The sequence below is a fragment of the Daktulosphaira vitifoliae genome, unplaced genomic scaffold (genome assembly GCF_025091365.1).
Source record: "Daktulosphaira vitifoliae isolate Bord-2020 unplaced genomic scaffold, ASM2509136v1 Scaffold_4, whole genome shotgun sequence".
In the NCBI taxonomy this organism is placed as follows: Eukaryota; Metazoa; Arthropoda; class Insecta; order Hemiptera; family Phylloxeridae; genus Daktulosphaira; species Daktulosphaira vitifoliae.
The window spans coordinates 42,401,107-42,419,896 of record NW_026099575.1 but is presented as its reverse complement, the minus strand read 5'-3'; the positions used below and the strand labels follow the sequence as shown (position 1 = coordinate 42,419,896).

Here is an 18,790-nt window from a genome sequence, read left to right as displayed (position 1 = left end):
ATACATATTAAATAGAATTATAGGCTAAGCAGCATGTATTTTATATAACTAAAATATTATAAACTGTCAATTTTATTGTAGTTTATTTCCATGAAAATATACATAAGAAGTATAAGAAGTATTGAAAACCTGATTATAAAGGAACTAGAATCTAGTACCTTTAGAAAAAAATTTACCCCATGCTTTCTATGGATTGTGAAGTCTAGGTCATTTTTTGAATTTAAATAATCATTACTTAATTATTACAAATAACTTACATGTTAAAAATAATCATTTAAAAAAACATCCACACACCTCTTAGATAAATAAGCATTTAACGCACACCTAGGAAAAAGGTTACAAACTATGAATCAAAAATTGTTTTATTTTTGGTATGGAGTTGTTTCCTGGTTTTTTATTTTGAAAATAAGGTATTTATATATAACCGTATTTATGATTTTGACATGAGATATTTACATGAATATTGACGCCACCAAATTTTTTTAAAATTGCCTTTTAAATATTTTTCATGTTGAGCAAAAAAAAAAAGTCAACATTTTATACAATATGCTATAAACATTATACTACAATAGTATAATAATAATAAAATTATACATAAAAATGTTCCATTTTAAAACTTTCACTTAGCTATTGCCCTTTTAATCAATTTTCTATAATAATTATGTATAAGAGATCATGTCGTTCAGTTGACTCCCATATTAAGTGTCAAACCCATCCAACTCACAAAATTATGAGTTGAGCCGTGTACAATCATTAAATAAAAATAAAAATATTTATTTGATGCCACAAAATTAACAAATAAGTAAGTGGTATAAATCTTATAAACCTTACCTTTCAAAGTTATAATCTTTAGCACTTTCATTTTTTTTATTACCAAAATCATACATTTTTCATTTTATTTAAAAAATTCCATTAAATAAATTAAATTTCAATAGACAAAGCAAAATTAAAAATTGGTGGGTTTATTATTTTTCTTAATTATGTAATACTTGAATCAATAATCTTAATTATACTATAAATTTCTGATTAGATTAAAGTAATACTTTGTATTGTTATATTCATTAGTATTTTAAGGGAAAACATTGCTTTTCTTTATGAATAGTATATTGTAGTACATAAAATTTTTTTAAATTTAAAAACTTTGAAAATGACAATTTATATTAAAATATATAAATTTATATAAATAAATTCTTATTAATAAAAAATGTATTGAACAAATTCTTTAAATTAGGCACGAAAAATCTATTATTTCTCACTTAATTTTAATAGTATAAATTAAAAAAAGAAATAGTATTAAAAAATAAAAATTAAGGAAATTTATATTTAAAAAAACTATTATTAAATTATTATTTCTCGTAATTCTTAACAAATAATGGAAATTTTTGTTTAACCTAATAATAATTGTTTAACTTTAAATTAATGATTAATTTTACGATTCGATGGTTTTTATTATTTGATTGTTTTTCTAACTGAAATAAAAACTGATTTTGTTACATTTATATTTTAAATTTAAATCAGGGAAAACTGGTATTAAAAATTGACCACTATCAACCAAGGACACAAAATATAATTTTCTTAATTTATGTAATAACTTAACTAAGTAAAATGGTTTTATCTGCAAAAATGATCTGTTAAATTTTACTTTATATTGCTATACATGCCAAAAAAATGTTGAATAATATTTGAAAACCAGTTGGATTATCTTGGCTTTTAACATAAATTAGTATAATTAATTTTTATGATTATTACCTATTATAAATATTTGAATTTATATACTAAATGTACACTATGACGCGAAGTTAGGTTATAGTTCACTGATACTTGTTTTTTATAAAACGTATGAATGCTTTGTAAACAAATTAATAAAATAATAGAATCAAACATATAACTGCATTCTATAAATTTTATTTTATCATTAGCTTTACAGTTTTCTTATGAACATATTATCTGACACTCGAAGTCAACGTTTTTTATCAACATAGTTCTTTGGTATATTTTGCAACATTATTGTCAAAGTAAAAAATATCTAATAAAATGTTAAGGATAGTTTTTTTATTTGATAAAAACATTTTCATGAAAAATAATTTAACAAAATTATATAAATAAATGATGGTTTAAATGACTATAAATTAATAATATAACATTGACATTATTAATAGTTACATAGTATAGATCAGTTGAAGGATTTGTATAATGAATTTTTACTTAGGATTCCAAAAATTTATTTAATTTTTCGCCTGATGCGTCATAAATTTTGACAAGTCGTGACCATTCATTTGGTTTTTTATTTTTTAAAGTATTTAGTGACTTTTTGATAACGGCCTTTTGTCTATGAGTGCAACCATCACAGGCATTTTCTGCAATCACTGGAATCACTCCTGTAATAAAAAAAATATTTTAAAATATATTTAATATTTAAAATAATTTTGAAAATAAAAATTTATTTTGAAAACAATAAATATATTAAAATTGTTTTAATAATTTGGGAAGAATTGTTTAATGGTAAACAGTAATGTAGTCAAGATTCTCATTTAGGAAGGGACATAGTAAAAAAAAAAAATCGCCAACTAACTCATATTTTCGTGTTCAAAATATGGTTTTAATAAAAAATTACCAATATTTTTGTTATATTTTACTTATCACTGCATTTTAAATATTAAAATATTAAAAATAAATAAATATTGCGGCCATTGGGGGAATTATGGACCTTATGGAAAGCCCATAAGTTCCATATAAAATGTTATTCTAATTAGATATGATATATTTTTCAATGATAAACCACACTGGGCATGATAAAAATTAATAATTAAAAAAGCTAAATATATGATAAAACTAAAAATTATTCATTACGTTTATTTGGTTAATACAGCACATGCATTTCTTGTAATAGGTTAATTAAATTAAAAATATCTCCAAAATAAAATATTACAGATATAAGACAATAATAGTTTTTCCAACATTATTTAGTGTTGTTACAGAAATTGGATTAAAATTACTATGTTAAATATTAATTTAAAATGGCCGAAATGACGTAAAATAAAAAAACAATGTTTGTCTGCTTAGTAGTCATATACAACATCACTAAATTTCTTAAATGAGTTAATTAAAATGATGATTAAAATGATTAAAATATTTTTTACGATCACTATTCTAGGCAATTAAAATTTTACTAAACAATTTGTTAGCTTTTTATTTTTGTTATAAAGGGTTTTTAAAAACAATTCATAATAAATTAATAAAATTAATAATTAATTTTTGAAGTGCAATTTTTTCCCCCCAATTCTTAATTTACAATAAAACTTATTTTTATTATTTTTAAATTTATTTATCATTATCTATTCATCTAAATACGATACTAGAGACAGACCTGAAAGAGAATAGAAAAATAATTCCTAAGAAAAACCTAACTGTATGATAAAATTTTAATTATAACCTAATTGTATAGTATTAAATAAATTTACTAATGTAACTAATGGCCATTGCAATCAAAGTTGCACTTTAATTTAAAAAATATATAATTTTTTTAATTGATTATTTTATTTATAACTATTACACCATTTTCGAATTTATTAAACATTTTTATTATTATTACCAAGAAGTATTTTTTTTTAATTTATATTATTTTAAAATGAAAATGTACTTTAAATATTAAAGATCATAAATTTTATCAGCAAAACTATTTTAAAATTTAATTCATTAAAAAAAAATTGCTATGTTAATAAATTAAACAGGAATCACTCACTTTTTAGATCTCTTGATTGTTGCACACATGGTCCTTCATTGAGGAAACATTTAAGATGACTGCTCAACACTCGATCGTTATTTAAGATTTGTTCTACATTAATTTTGTCGAATCGTTTCATGTATGTACCAAGATCTTTAATGTCATCGTCGGGATTAGCTGAATCGCCTGGAGCAGCTACACAAGCGTAAATAACGCAAGACAACAAAACAAACGTCTTGCAGACCATAGCGACGTAATGATAATGCCGTGAGTATTAGTGAAAGTATATTTTGTAATTTTTGTATTTGTGAATTGAACGTTGTGATTAAAGTGTTTCTTCTGAACAAGTGTTGCTGATATCTGTGGACAAATCGACTTTTATAGGGGCACAGGATTGTGTCGGATTTTCCAGTTGAATTGTAATCAAAGTCAAGGTCATCATGTTTTTGAAAATTACTATTCTTGGGTAACTTATACATACATTTTATTCAAAATATCTATACTGTATCATATGGTGTAAATAATAATATAATAATAAATTTATTTAGATTGAAATAGTCTATTAAAATTTAGAAAAGACAAAATGAGTGTGTAAAAAAAATTTATCTTTTAATGTGTTATAAACTGGAATGCCACAAAAAAAATTGTTTATCAATAATCATTAAGTGTAGTAAAAATAGTTAAGAGTTGATATTTATTTGAATAATTAAAGGAAAAATTTTAACATAATTTTATATAAAACAATCGTTGAAATTTACAGTATGTATCAAAATCAGAATTGTCATGATAATTTTTTTGTAATAATTACAGACTGTACTTTTTGATGCTAAGTTAAATTTTACCTTTTAAAAAGATATTAAAAAAGAGTGATGTTCAGTTATTAACACTGTGTCTTAAAGATTTCAAAAATAGCTAGTACAATTATTTTTTTGATAATGCGTTTAAGTCTCTGTATAAAATCTACAATATCTTATAAAATCTACAATATATATAGCAATTTTATTTTGCGGATAGTACCAATTCTTCGCTTTTAAAAAACTGAAATTTTGAAATTTTTTTCACAGAATTTTATTAAAAATAAAAAACACGCTGTATATATAATTATTTTATCCACTTATCTTAGTGCACAATCGGGAAGTAATATAATCTCAAGATTTCGACAAAGTGTTTAAAAATTAAGAGAACTTGAAAATTTAGATTTTAAATACTAGATAATATAAAAATGTTTTGTTAAGTTCTGTACTGAATAATACTAGAAATTATATAATAATTATTTAATTAAATGAGTTACAGCGTATAGAGTTAACACAATAATTTTTTAGTTCATTAAATTGCAATAAATAATATCAAATAATACCTTATTTTGATAACTAAATTTTTTTTACTATAATTTATAAAAATAATGGAATACTATTGAAGTATCGTTGAAGCGTAAATCAAATATATGTGATATTAATTAAGGTAATAACATGGGAAAAATATATTTTTTGTTTTTTTTTTTTAATTTAGAAAATATAAATGGAAACAATCTGGTAAAAAATAAAATAAAATTTCAGTAAAAAACAAAAATAATATAAAAAAAAATTACAAGCCTACGCGGTATAGATAAACGGCTTTGTCCTCTTGTAAAATGTAGTATCTTTCCCTTACCATTGTCTTTATTATTTACATTATATTGCCACACGCAATGAATAGGGCACCGACTCAAAAATTTCAACTTTTAAATTATGAGGTATTTGGATTTATATTTTATTATTATTATAACTTTCATCAAAATATCGAAAATTAAAATTGAATTGGAACTACCTAGAAATTTGATAAACATATAGCGTGTAATCAGTGAATAAATTTTATTTTTGATCTCCTGAAAAATAAGAAAAAGTGAGTTATTGCCATATTTGTTGCGCATATCGATATAATCTAGGCCTTTTACTCATTAACTGCCTGTTCTTGTTTTTGCGTTTTGAAATAGATAGCGCTTTTCGGTTCCTTGTTGTACCATAACATAATGCGTGTACGTACGAGTAATCGAAAGCGCCATCTATCTCGGTACATACTCGAATTTATATTGCTTGTAGATCAGTTTATGATAATATTGTAATACAGTGGGAAGTAGCTTGGTGATTATTTTATTTGTAACTATTATAATCTCTGTCTAGTACTTTTCTGATTTTCTATTTCTGAAAAAGTTGATAGAAAAATTTAAATAAAACAATTTCGCATACTTTGACTATGCAATAAAAATAATATCTATATTTTGTGATTAAAATTAAAGAATAATTTATAAAAATGTTATGATATTTGTATTTTTTGGTGAGTTTAATACGTTTAAAATGTTAATACTATAATTTGATAAAAAAACATGTTTAAAACATTAGTTAAAAAAAAATTCTAAAAATCAATTTATGAAATAATATATTTTTCAACAACGTTGCTTCTAGTTATCATATTTATGAATACATGTTATTTATTATTTGAGAAAATGGAGAAATCTACCTATGCACTATACTCTAAAAATAAAAGCAAGCATGTTTATATCTTTCACCGATTATTTTAGATAAAATGTCTCTAAAAGCAAAAAAAATAATGCTTAACCTTCAGGGAGAATATATGTAAAATATATTTTCTCAGCTATAATGTTATGATGTCATAAAAAATAATATCTGTAAACATGATGATCGAGGTCTGCTAGTCTTGCACATAAACACATTCATCTGATACCCATGTGACATGTGTTTATGTGCATTATTACATTATATAATTAAATTATATACATAGTGGAAACATGTCCGGGTAATTTATTATATTTATGATCAGGACACGCGGAAATACAATTTGTTTTATGTCCTTTTAAAATAATTACAATTAGAGCTATTAAATAAAAAGTATATATGAAGGTACATTAATATTATTTAGGGCTGTACTGATGAATAATAGTGTCTTAAGTTACTGTAAAGTATAATCTATAATATATTATAATGGCGCTTTAATTTAACGAAGACAATAGTTTATTTTTCTTAATATCTTTGGCTTAAAAAAATTAAAAATAGTTAATAAAATTATATAGCTATAACTTTTAATTTAAAAAATCTTGAAAAAAAAAATTTCACAAATTCAAATTGCAACATTGAACGAGTGAGTTAAACATTGTACAAACAAAATAATAATGCATGTTTTGTGAATAAAAAACGCTGTATTAAATAAAATAGTACAATTTCTTTGTATAGTATTTGACTATTTTGTCAAAACGTGATGCCTTATCATTGATAAATTTTTATATATGTGGACAATAATAAGAAACATATTTTATCTACTAACACTAAAAAAATTACAAGATATTAATATATTGAGTATTTTTTGGTGCTAAAGAATATACAAAATTTTAAATTTTCGTTTCAATTTAAGTACCACTTAGCATATTTAATATGTAAATTTGTTTGTTATTTCTTTGTAAATATTATTTGTATTATAAATATTTATTGTACTAAAATTAAATTCCATCTTAAACGCAACTAAAATTAATTTGAAAAGATAATTTTAATATTTTCCAAAAAACATATATTTTATTAAATATATTTAATTTGTCTAGGAGAGATTAGGCCACCTTGTTCTCTAGTTAAAAATTATACTTGTACTTTTAAAAATTGTTTATAATAATATACAATTATAGTAAAAAATATATATATTTTTTTTATATTGTCTATGATTAAATAAGTGATGTTTAAAAACAATGTCTATCCTTAACCCTCAATAAAATTGACATATAAATATAATAGAAGTAGCAGTTTTTTTTATTAATAACAATTACAATGAATGTATACACAGTTGCACTACAAGTAATTGTTATAACAATTTTATTTATAAATGACACGTATAGCAGAATTATAGCCGAAAAAACACCCCAATATGGTTAGTGAAGAGAGTTACAAGTGGGTTGGCTTTGGATTTTAGTTTGGAGTGAAAAGAAAAGTAATGGAATTTAGCTAGTTGGTTGACTGCTAAAATTCACACAGCAAAGTTAATAGGTTAAATTATTGTATAAAAAAAAAAAATAATAATAAATAAATTACAATTATAATAATATCAAAACATTTTATAAAAAATAAATTTTAATAATATATAATTTTTTTGATAATCTATCAGTCATTGAACATTTTTTTAATAACATTTATTGTTATGATTCAGTTTCGGGCTCAGATTCATTCATAAAAGTAATAATTTCATCGTATTTGTCGTCAGCATCATACTTTTCCATTATTCTTTCAAAGTCTGATCGCCTCTTTTGGTAGATATTTGTCAAAACTTGTCTAGCCATATTCCTTTGTTTTTGCGAGCATTTGCTGCATACTGTGGATATAATATCAGGTAAAAGTGTATCTGAAAAAAGAACATTATTTTTAATGCAATCAATTGTCTAGTAAATGTTTACATTGATTAAGCTTAATTTAATAAACCAAATTCTAAAAATTGATAAATCATAATAGAAGTTTGTAAATACCATATATTTTGCAACATAATATTGTTATTGGAAATTTTAAAAATATTAATTTATAATATATTATAAACTATTATTATAATTATCAATTTTTAAGTTATCTGAGAATATCTTTGATCTATGATCTTAGAATAAGATTTTTAAAATATTTCTTGCGGTCAAATATATAAATCATTTATAAACAAAAACCTCTTTGAATTAAAATTATCTTTGTAAATCATACTTTTGACTTGTTTGCCTTCTTTGGTGCATGGTCCTTCGTCCATGAAACATTTAATGTATGCCGTCACTAATTTGTCATTTTTCAGTAGGTGACCAACATCAAGATGATCGTACGACGACACATATTTTCCTGACGCTGCTGTAAATGGCGAAACTGGTGATTTAGAACGAACTGATGTTGTACAAACAACAATCAAAATAGAAGAGAAGACAAATAATGGATTCATAGCGATCAAAATAGGATACCGTTATGAATGAGATATTAAGAGAAAATTAATAAGAATTGTTGTATTTGGAACACTTGTGATGATCTGATTCGAGTTTTGATAGTTTTCGCTTTTATAAGAGTCTAGAATTTGATTTTGTTTAATAATTTAAAATAATTATTTATATAAACAGACAAGTCTTATCGACATGAATGCAAAGCGTCACCGCTCACAATCCGTGACAAAACCACGGCCAGTTAAAGTGTTTTTATTATTGAAAAAGAAACACAATTTTCCATACCTAAGGTAAATGCGTAATTTTAAACTTCTTTAAGCAAAAAAAAATTCAAGTTCAAGTCATTATTTTATACAAAACGTGATGTGCTTATTTTAATGCATACATTAATTGATTGTTAAGAAATGCTGAAAAAAATCAATTCTGTCATTAGTCATACTTTATTTATCTACAAATTATCAAAAATATGAATACAACAAAAGATTCAACTTAACTATTAAAGCTAATTACTTCTATTACTTAATTACATTACTTAAACGTTTAATAATTACATGCTTTATGTTATAGCAGTACAAAGTTACTAATAAGTTGTGGTTGTACAACCATTCAAAAGGTGCTATGTATTAAGTAAAAGTAATCAATATTTGGTAAACAATAAACCATAAGAAATATGATACTACTTGATATGTTTTACGTCTTAAATAAAACAAAACACTTTTCTGTATATATATTTTCTCAACAGTTTAAATATAATTTTAAAAAAAATGTTAATAATATTAAATCTAAAATTAAACATCGAATCACGTTCGAAAGTACTCATCTAAATTTTACTTTATTGTAACATTGATTCTTTTTAACTCATCATCCGTGAAATTTACTTTTCCATTACTAAATATTAAAATATCTTAATTAATTAATTTATTTATTATTAATATTAATTAATAATTAATAAAAAATTAAATACTTATTAATTTCGATTATCACGTAATCATTTGTTCTATTTCTAGCAAAAAATAATTAATTTAATCTATTGTTTATTTTAATAATATTTTAAGTTTAAAGAAAAATGAAGCAATATAGTACGCATCAAATAAATCAAATAAGTTTACTCTAATGCTTTGAATTTAATTATACTTCGATTTGTTCTAGATGTAATGCTTAGTTTAAATAATAATAAAACAGTCATTAATTATTTAGCAGTTGATGGAATGAATTAATTTTTTATATGCAATACTTTCAAATAGCGCGTAACTTTATTGAAGATCTTTATTTATTTGATTAATTATCATCTAACTTATTCAAAAAGTATGCTAAACACAAAAACCAAAATTCGAAAAAAAATCTATTTGTTACTATTCAAGTTCAAATGATGACATTATTAATTGTAAAAATGGTTATAATGAAGATTGTAGTCCTTGGAGAGTAATATCTTGAAAATGTATTTATATTTTTCCAGTGGTTTACCATGAGATGAATTAAAATAATAAATTAAAAAAGAAATACATGATACAATGATGAATTGAGTTTTTAATTTGATCTTATTCAACCACCCGTGAGGAAGAAAACAAAAATCTCTTTTAATGAACTTAGTTAGAACTAAATAAGATGATTTTAGATTGTTTAATATGAATTTATAACAAAGACCACATAAGGTTATAGAATACTTATGTAAAGCTATCTATATACATGCTTTGTATTGACAAAACTTTCTTTTGTAGTGGAATAACTTTCTTAATATTAAATTTTAATTACTAAACATAAATTGACTTCTCTTTGTTTGATTATTTAAACATTTTTTAAAGATATTGGTACTTTACAAAATAGTTTTAATATCAGGTATAAAACTTAAAACTAATTAATATACACAATTATGATCAACAAACAAATAAAATACTAAGTAATAGTTTTGTTAATAATTATTTCATAATTACTATATGCTCAGTAAATAATCAAACTATGCCTACAACGTTCTAACTAAAATTGCAAAGGTAATATGTGTGGGTCATAATAATAAATTATATTATGTGCTTAGAATATTTTGCGATATTAGAAATTCATCCTACGCAAGGTAGAGAATTCAAGTTACTTGCTATAATATTATAAAATTAATTACTTATTGTTTAATATCATATACGTGTTTTTTTATAAGTGATGTGAATATTAATGTAAAACGTATTGATGTCGACAAATAAACCATGTTTAAAATAGTTTATACAAGGCATCTTATAAAAACAACTAAACCAATCGCGTATAATTTGTTGTTAACTAACATTTTCATATTAATGAAAACTACATTAATAGGAAAATAATAATATATTAAGTGATATAGGAGGATATCTGAATAATTTTGCCTAGGTACGTCAAAAAATTAGTTCGTAAATAATACACTGGTACCAATACCTGTATGCTATACATTATTATTTATGTATTTTATACTATACCTATAATCATATCTTGAAAAAATATTTGTGTGCATATTACATTTTTTTATTTACAAAAATGCAAATAAATAATTTTTGTATGACGTATTAAGAAAAACTTGTAAAAATCTTACTAAAAATAAACAATAATTAACAAATCTTTTATTATTAACGATTATTGATTATGATATATTTTTTTCTTTTTCAATCCTGTAAAAATCATCAAGTATAAATTAAGAATATTAAACTTTAACTAATATTATAATATAATAATTGTGTAAATATAAGATTTTTTAAATTTAAAAAGTTATGGATATTTTTTCTTTTATCAAAACTTATTTTAGTCTATGATAAATCTAACCGAAATTATAAAGTTTATATTAAAATTATGTTTGTTACAATAATGGGAAGTAATTTGAGCATAAGACGTATAAACATTAATGAATTGAAAATGTTTGTAAATACGTAGTAAGAGAACTTAGGGAATCATTTATTGTTTATTTTTTATAGTATTTCATATTTTAACACTACTTTCAGATAACTGTATATATTTTTATTGAGTACAAAATAAAAACTGTCTACTAGTTTACGATCCATATTAAGTATGATATTATAAAAATACTTGTAATAATACTTCTTATTTAATGTATAATGAATGATTATTGTAATTATTGATAAATTATTAATACTATTTCCATAAGATATTTTATAAAAGAACAAGGTCAGTTAACAAATTTAAACTAAAACACGTATTATAGTGTAAATTAGTTAACGTTACATATGTAATTATATCAACAATTGGAGAAATTATTATAGATGTAACGTAAATATTAATGTGGATTATTAATGTTAGTTATAAAAAAATTATAATAATTAAATTTAAGCCTATTAAATTAATTATACATTATAAAGTTCAGACCCGGAAAAGATTTACGGAGGACTCGCAAATTTTAAAAAATTCGCCAAGTCAATTTGGCTGACTATAAATTAAATAAGTCCCTTGATTGGCTATTATATAAAAAAATGACATGTTGGCTGACTGAAGTAATCTTACGAAATAAGCTACTCCTTTTCCCTCTTTAGTTACCATTTATCTAACACAAAAAAAGTCCTCTACATGTATGGCGATAACCATTTTTTGTGATCATTAATCATAGAAATAGTAAGGACTATTATCAAGAATTAAGAGTAAAACATTTTTGAAGCATTTTTTGTTCTATTTCGACACAGGTTTAAGATCTTATCATTCTTAAATTGAACCCTGTTCAAGAAAATTATTTGCACATAGTTAGCTGTGGTAGGTACTTATACTAAGATAAAAAGTATGTGTGAAGAAACAAAGGATTTCGGAATAAAAGTAGGTATATACCAAAATTCTGCTCTAAGCCCTTGTCTATTTTCTACAGAAATAGATGAAATTATTAATAAATATAAGGAGAGATATGGCGATGCATGTTTTTTGCTGATGATACAGTGTTAATAGAAGAAAATAAGGAAGAAGTTCACCAAAGGCTTAAGACGCGGAGATTATTAAGGGAATAAATTAAAGTATAAGTTTTACGAAAGAGAGCATTGAAATGAGAAGAGTAATGACTCATTACTAATGATAATAAATGAGGAAGTGATAGACAAGATGGCAAGTTTTAAATATTTAGAATCATTTGTACAAAAGAATAGTAGTATTAACGAGGATGTGATATATCCTGTGAGTAGATCAAGTGGAGAGAAGCAACTGGTTTTGTGAAAGAGAATCTTAATAAATCTAAAAGATGAGTTCTACAAGATTGTAGTGAAACCAACTATGTTGTATGGATCAGAGTGTTGGTCAGTTGATAAGAAAGCCGAGTAGAGAATGAGTATAGCATAGAATAGAACACTTTGATGGAGGAGTGGGGTGACGAGAGAAGATAGAATAAGAAATTAAATGTAAGAGAAACATAGAAGTAGCGTCGATTGTGAATAAGATGAGAGAAAATTAGATAGTTTGTTTTTATTATGAGAAGACAGAAATTGGAAGCTGTAAGAACGGTTATGAAAATTAAGGTTGAAGAAAAAAAAGGTGGTTGAGAGTAATTGGTGGGGATAATATGAGAACTGCTGGTTTGTATATAGATGATGTGTGAGATCATGTCAAGGGAAGTTTAGGAAATCTGTTGCTGACTCCAAGTAGTTGGGATAAAGGCGACGTAGAATAAAATGAGGAAGATTTAAACATAAGCATACTTTTTCAGCTTTGGGGGTTATTGGTATTTGTAAGTTAACAGTTTAGGTTAACAATTAATCTAGGTTAACACTAAATTTCGTAGCAAGAATTTAATGGGTTCTCATAGACGGTCCATAATGGACTTCCCTAAATCAGGGTTTTAGAAATTGGTTTTGAAAAATTATCGGTCGATTTCGATTTTAGAAACTGGTTTTAAGTCTTATGAAGGTTATGATTTCAGTATTGTTTAGGAAAACCCTAAACAATCGGTTATAACAGGTTTTCAAAAAAATAACTTCTGTCCCTACTTGGAATATATGTGTCTAATTATTTATAATTTTATATAATATCAATAAATTCAGTTTAGTATTTGAAAGGGGATCAATATAATTAATGAGAAATATTAAAAAAAATTTGGTTTACTACGGTTGCGATTTAGATTTTTTCTAATCCCACTAATTTATTACTTCTTAATTAAATTAAATTTTTTATTTCTCTGTTTTATTTTATTATTTATTAAATATTTAATTTATTATTTCACTGTATATTAAAAATTACTGAATTTATCAACTTATAAAATAATTGTTATAATTTTTCTATTTTCTGTAAGTCTATATTTTTTTTCAACAAATAAAGTAAATTGACCTTATTTATTCAAATAAATATAGAAAACTGCATTTAAGTGAAATATTTTTGTAGTATGTATTTAATTTAAATTACTATTCTATAACACTTTAAAAATTGACCTCTATACTTCAAAATATAAAATTATTATTAAATCATTATAAATTTGATAAAATGTTGATAAAGTTTTTAAAGTTTTTATAATGAAGATATATAAAATATAATTTAATTAAAGCATTCAGTTTATAAATATATATAATCTAAGGGGAAAAGATTTACTTAATCTAAACACAAATAACAATTGTGACGGAAAAGTAATTAAAAAAAAAAACAAATTCGAACAAATGTTGAGATTTACACATGTTTTTGAATTAACAGCTATTACACGGTTTTAAAACAAAAAAATTCATTTATTAAATCCTCCATATCAGTAGCAATTTCCATAAAGGATTCATTTAAATATTGTAAACCGAAGAAAATTTTTTCCTGTGTTATTTGTTTAGGTCAGTTGTGTATTAACACTGTCATATGCATATTTTTGATTTACTCATCATAGTACACTAGAGTTATGCTTTTTAAAATTTGAGTAACTTCATTTCTGAAATATTTAGCATATAAATAGTTTTAATCATTTATAGGAAATATTACGCTGGCTAGTTTAGTCTCAAAAAAAAAATTCATAATAGATATGTTTGCTAAGAGCATTTTTATTAGAGTGTTTTTAATTCTGTCGATAAAAATCGATTATGTAATTTTGTAGTCTATAGAATTTCATTGATAGTAAAATAAAATATAGTATTATCATAGTAACAAAACATATTTTTAATACAATATTCTATCATTAGGAATATCACAGAATAATTTATATCATAAATCTTTATCTATGTTTTCAGCATTGCTTCTGTCTGTTCTTTTTTTTTACTTCGGATTCGACTCTATCTACCATTCTTAAATGTTTAAATAACAAAAAAAATGAATATCTTCCTCTTAAAAGAGATCTAAATACGTCCTTGGTTGAATTATATAGCGTGTTTAGAGAGTAAGGAAACGGTTTTCTATTATTCTCATTGTTTGTAACAATTTACCTGTTTTCTTACTTACTAAATATTTTGTATAACACATCTATGCATTTTCCATGATAATGACTAAAGTAGCACTTTTTAATATTCAAGGTTTGATTACATATAAATTATATTTTTAAATGATAAAACAACTTTTTGCTAATTAAATTTGATACAAATTTTATTTTTAAATGAAAAAAATAAAATTTAGTGACAATGTTGTAAATAGCCTAAAATATAAAAAATATTATAATTTTGTTTCTTTAAAGTAAAAATAATTTATTTGTTTTATAAGATAAAACAAATTTTTTCATTAAAAGCAATCTCTTTTAATATGTGTATAATTCACATACTTTATTAAGTATCAACGTTATAATTATTACAACGTTTGTAATTAATAAATTCACGATGTTTTTAACCATATATTGAATATCATCACCTACATAGAAATTGTTAAGACAAAAAAAATACATATAATTAAAGGTTCTTGTTAAAAGTATATCCCAGAATGACTGTTTTTTCATTCAAGGAATATGATTTATTTGTAATACTGTAAAAGTGCTTTTGATAATAAAACATTAAAAAAATATATTTTCTTAACTTTTTTTATGAGAAAAATTAGCTACAACTTGAATTTTTATCTAAGCGGTGTTTGCTAATTAATTAAATTATTTTCAACGTCAGTGTAGTTCAACAAGTGACGGGTAAAATACTCAATGATTACCATTATTTGCTTATTTAAAAATTATATATCACATAAATTAATAAAACAAAGGCATTTGCACAATATGACAGCAATGAATACGCTCATTTCCTTCTAATAATACATATTAATTAATAAAAATCCTAGAACAGAGAAGACGCAGTAAAGTTGAGACGTAGAAGTATAGATGATATCTGACAGTGATTAACATCACTAACATAAACGCTTTGATGCGAATATGTAAAATTTCATAATTTGTAGATTTTTAATTTTACAATTTTAATGAATTAAAATTTCACTTGAATATTACATGTTTGTTAAATTATTTGCTTAATTGAAAATAACGTTTTTTTTTTTGCTTTGGCGTCCGATTTCTCATAGTAGAATAATCTAGACAAATGTATATTTTAATATTGTGATACACTTCATAAGCTGAATATAGGTTAAAAATTATCAGACCTTCAAAAACAATTTTAAAAAATCGAGAAAAATTTTTTTTTAACGTTTTTAACACTTTTTACAAAAATTTTACTTAACTTAATATTACATAGACAGGGAAAGAAGGAAGGATTAATGCAGACCAACCATATGAGTTGAATTGCGAGTAGATGCTGAAGTTGTTGCTAGAGCGCGCCAACTAATTAATATNATTTTTTTTAACGTTTTTAACACTTTTTACAAAAATTTTACTTAACTTAATATTACATAGACAGGGAAAGAAGGGAGGATTAATGCAGACCAACCATATGAGTTGAATTGCGAGTAGATGCTGAAGTTGTTGCTAGAGCGCGCCAACTAATTAATATTAATCTAAACCCATATTATAGTAAAATTTAAATTAAAGCTAAAATTAATTACCATTAATTTGTTAAAATAATTTATTTTTAATTCTTTACCGATAAATTACTATTTTAGAATAATTTACCAACGTAAAACTCATTCATATCACTAACCATATTAATGATATTTTCCATAAAAGTGTAAAAAAGTATATATTATGATAAATTTTTTATTAAATTAATCCCTCAATCTTAATACTATAATTAAAAATTATAAATTATTGTGAATACTTATTTTTCCTAAATCTTATCTTAACAATATTCAGGTCAAAGTCGCTATGCCGGCGGTCATCAACTATTTTATCGTTTAGTACCTTTCATACCAACCTCTGAGACGCACAGTAAAATGTAAACGGTTGTTTTTATTAAGAATAAATTACGATTGATAATTTTTTAAATACGAACAAAGAATAAAAAGTTATTGTGATAACCGTTACGTTCAGTAGACATTTCGATAAATTAAGTAATAATGATACGTGACATAAGTTACAAATGGACTAATTAAATAATAAAAAATTTTCAAAACATCATCGTATTCAATTCTTGTTTCTATAGTTTAAAAGATTGCACATAAATTGGCTTATCATGGTAAATATGTATATTATTTTATTTTACAATAACGTAAATAACATTTTACTTGAAAGTGAGAAAGTCATCCAATTGCAAAAAATCGTACGACTAAAAAATTTTTTTTGTAATTTTAATTTTTCTTGGCGAATTAGCTTATAACTAAAAAGGAAAAATTATCAAACAAACTTTTTAGACACGTCCTTCTGTAATCTTAAAAACTCCAATTTTGATTGACAGTCTTAGTGTAATAACATTATAATAGTAAAAATATTACTATATACTCAAGCGTTTACTTAAAATAATATTATGAGTATTATTTATAAGAAAGCAGATTCAGTTCCTAATAACCAATTGTAATATATTTATGTTTACTATAAAACAATTTAAGATAATTTTATCATAATCTAAAATAAGAGTATAGTTAAAACACTGACGTTTTAAAGCAAAAAAAAAAATACTTTCACCATAAATTAAATACACATATTTGTTTATGATTGAACTAAACTCTCCATAACTGTACATTTACTTGTATAAGAAAATATAAGAAAGCAAGTAATAGACAGAATTCCATTAACATTAAAGTTTTTAACTTATTTTTATGAATCACCTGAACATAAAATACTAAACGATACAGTAAAAATAATTCATTTGTTTATATTTAATGGTTTAATTATCTAATATATTTATACAAATTTTTTCTTTGAAATATGCAAATGTAATTATCCACAAATTTGAACACATGCAATGTATATTTATATGCATCATTATTTATTGTCAACGATATGCTTTTGGATATCAATATTGTATTGAATTTCAGCAAAATTATATCACAATATTGAAAAAACCCAGCACAGGGGGGTCGCGGCACAGTGGTGACGTGGCATAGTTGGATCAAGTATAATGATATCTGACAGTGATTAAAATCACTATCAAAAAAAAACGCTTCGATGCAAATCTTTAGATAGTGTTTAATTTTAAAAAATTGGTGGATTATTCCAAAAGCTTCATAAACTGCTAGTTCCTTATTAATATCCTGATTAAGACAAAGTATGTCGAATAAAAAAGAGATTATTAGAAAATAGTATTTCCCATAAAAAAATTATATTGATCAATACACTTTTCAATAAGTTATAGCATTATAATGTTAAAAATGTAAAAAATAAAATTGAGAATTTTCACACAATAATAGCATTTGGTAGCCATTTTCACCTTGAAGATAAAATAAAGTCCGAAATTTTTTTTTTCCATGATAAAGTATATTACATTAGCTTTAATTTAAGATATATATAAAAGTGTCAGACCTTCCGGAACATTTTCAAAATTTAAGTTAAAAAAATTAATTTTTTGTGAAAAAGTTGTCATTTTAAATCCCCCCTTGTGGGCAGGTTAAGGGTTAAATTTATGAAAAAAATATACCAAATGAAAGGTAATGATATTATGCATCTATATAAAAAAAAATTATATTGATATGTTTATTTTTGAATAAGTTATTGCACTTTTAAGTAAAAAAAATTGAAAAAATTTCGAAAATTAGCGATTTTAAATTTGTAATTTTTTTGGAGGTTTCCCCCTTTTACGGGGAACGAGGGAATTTTTTTCAATTTTTAAGGGTAATGTCTTCGACTAGATACGATTTGTGATCTTTTGACGTATCATTGAAAGAAATCGGTTCGGTGAGAGCTGAGAAAAAGTGGTAACAGACACAAA

General features: G+C 23.4%; 2 protein-coding genes across 3 annotated transcripts in view; one reads left to right on the top strand and one right to left on the bottom strand.

Moving 5' to 3' along the window:
- Nucleotides 1–2,035: 2,035 nt before the first annotated feature.
- On the bottom strand, nucleotides 2,036–8,748 carry LOC126905079 (uncharacterized). Its single transcript, XM_050684473.1, has 4 exons — nucleotides 8,443–8,748; nucleotides 7,902–8,101; nucleotides 3,743–3,992; nucleotides 2,036–2,378 (listed from the first exon to the last, which is right to left on the bottom strand). Exons 1-4 carry the CDS (start codon nucleotides 8,666–8,668, stop codon nucleotides 2,206–2,208), a joined length of 849 nt encoding a protein of 282 aa, XP_050540430.1. The 5' UTR covers nucleotides 8,669–8,748; the 3' UTR covers nucleotides 2,036–2,205.
- An 8,067-nt stretch (nucleotides 8,749–16,815) lies between these two features.
- Nucleotides 16,816–18,790, top strand: part of LOC126905974 (lysosomal acid glucosylceramidase-like) — a 13,769-nt gene continuing 11,794 nt past the window's right edge. For both annotated transcript variants that reach the window (XM_050686185.1, XM_050686184.1), the window contains exon 1: nucleotides 16,816–17,101. Coding sequence is in view for 1 of the 2 variants with exons in the window: in XM_050686184.1 (XP_050542141.1) it covers nucleotides 17,099–17,101 (3 nt within the window). In the remaining variant the exon portion in view is untranslated. The remainder of the gene's footprint in view (nucleotides 17,102–18,790) is intronic.

Coding starts and splice junctions, on each gene's coding strand:
- LOC126905079 (XM_050684473.1), bottom strand. CDS start 8,668: ATGAATCCATTATTTGTCTTCTCTTCTATTTTGATTGTTGTTTGTACA. Junction 8,102..8,442: donor AGAAGGCAAACAAGTCAAAA/GTATGATTTACA, acceptor TTCTTTTTTCAG/ATACACTTTTACCTGATATT. Junction 2,379..3,742: donor ACAATCAAGAGATCTAAAAA/GTGAGTGATTCC, acceptor TTTTTATTACAG/GAGTGATTCCAGTGATTGCA.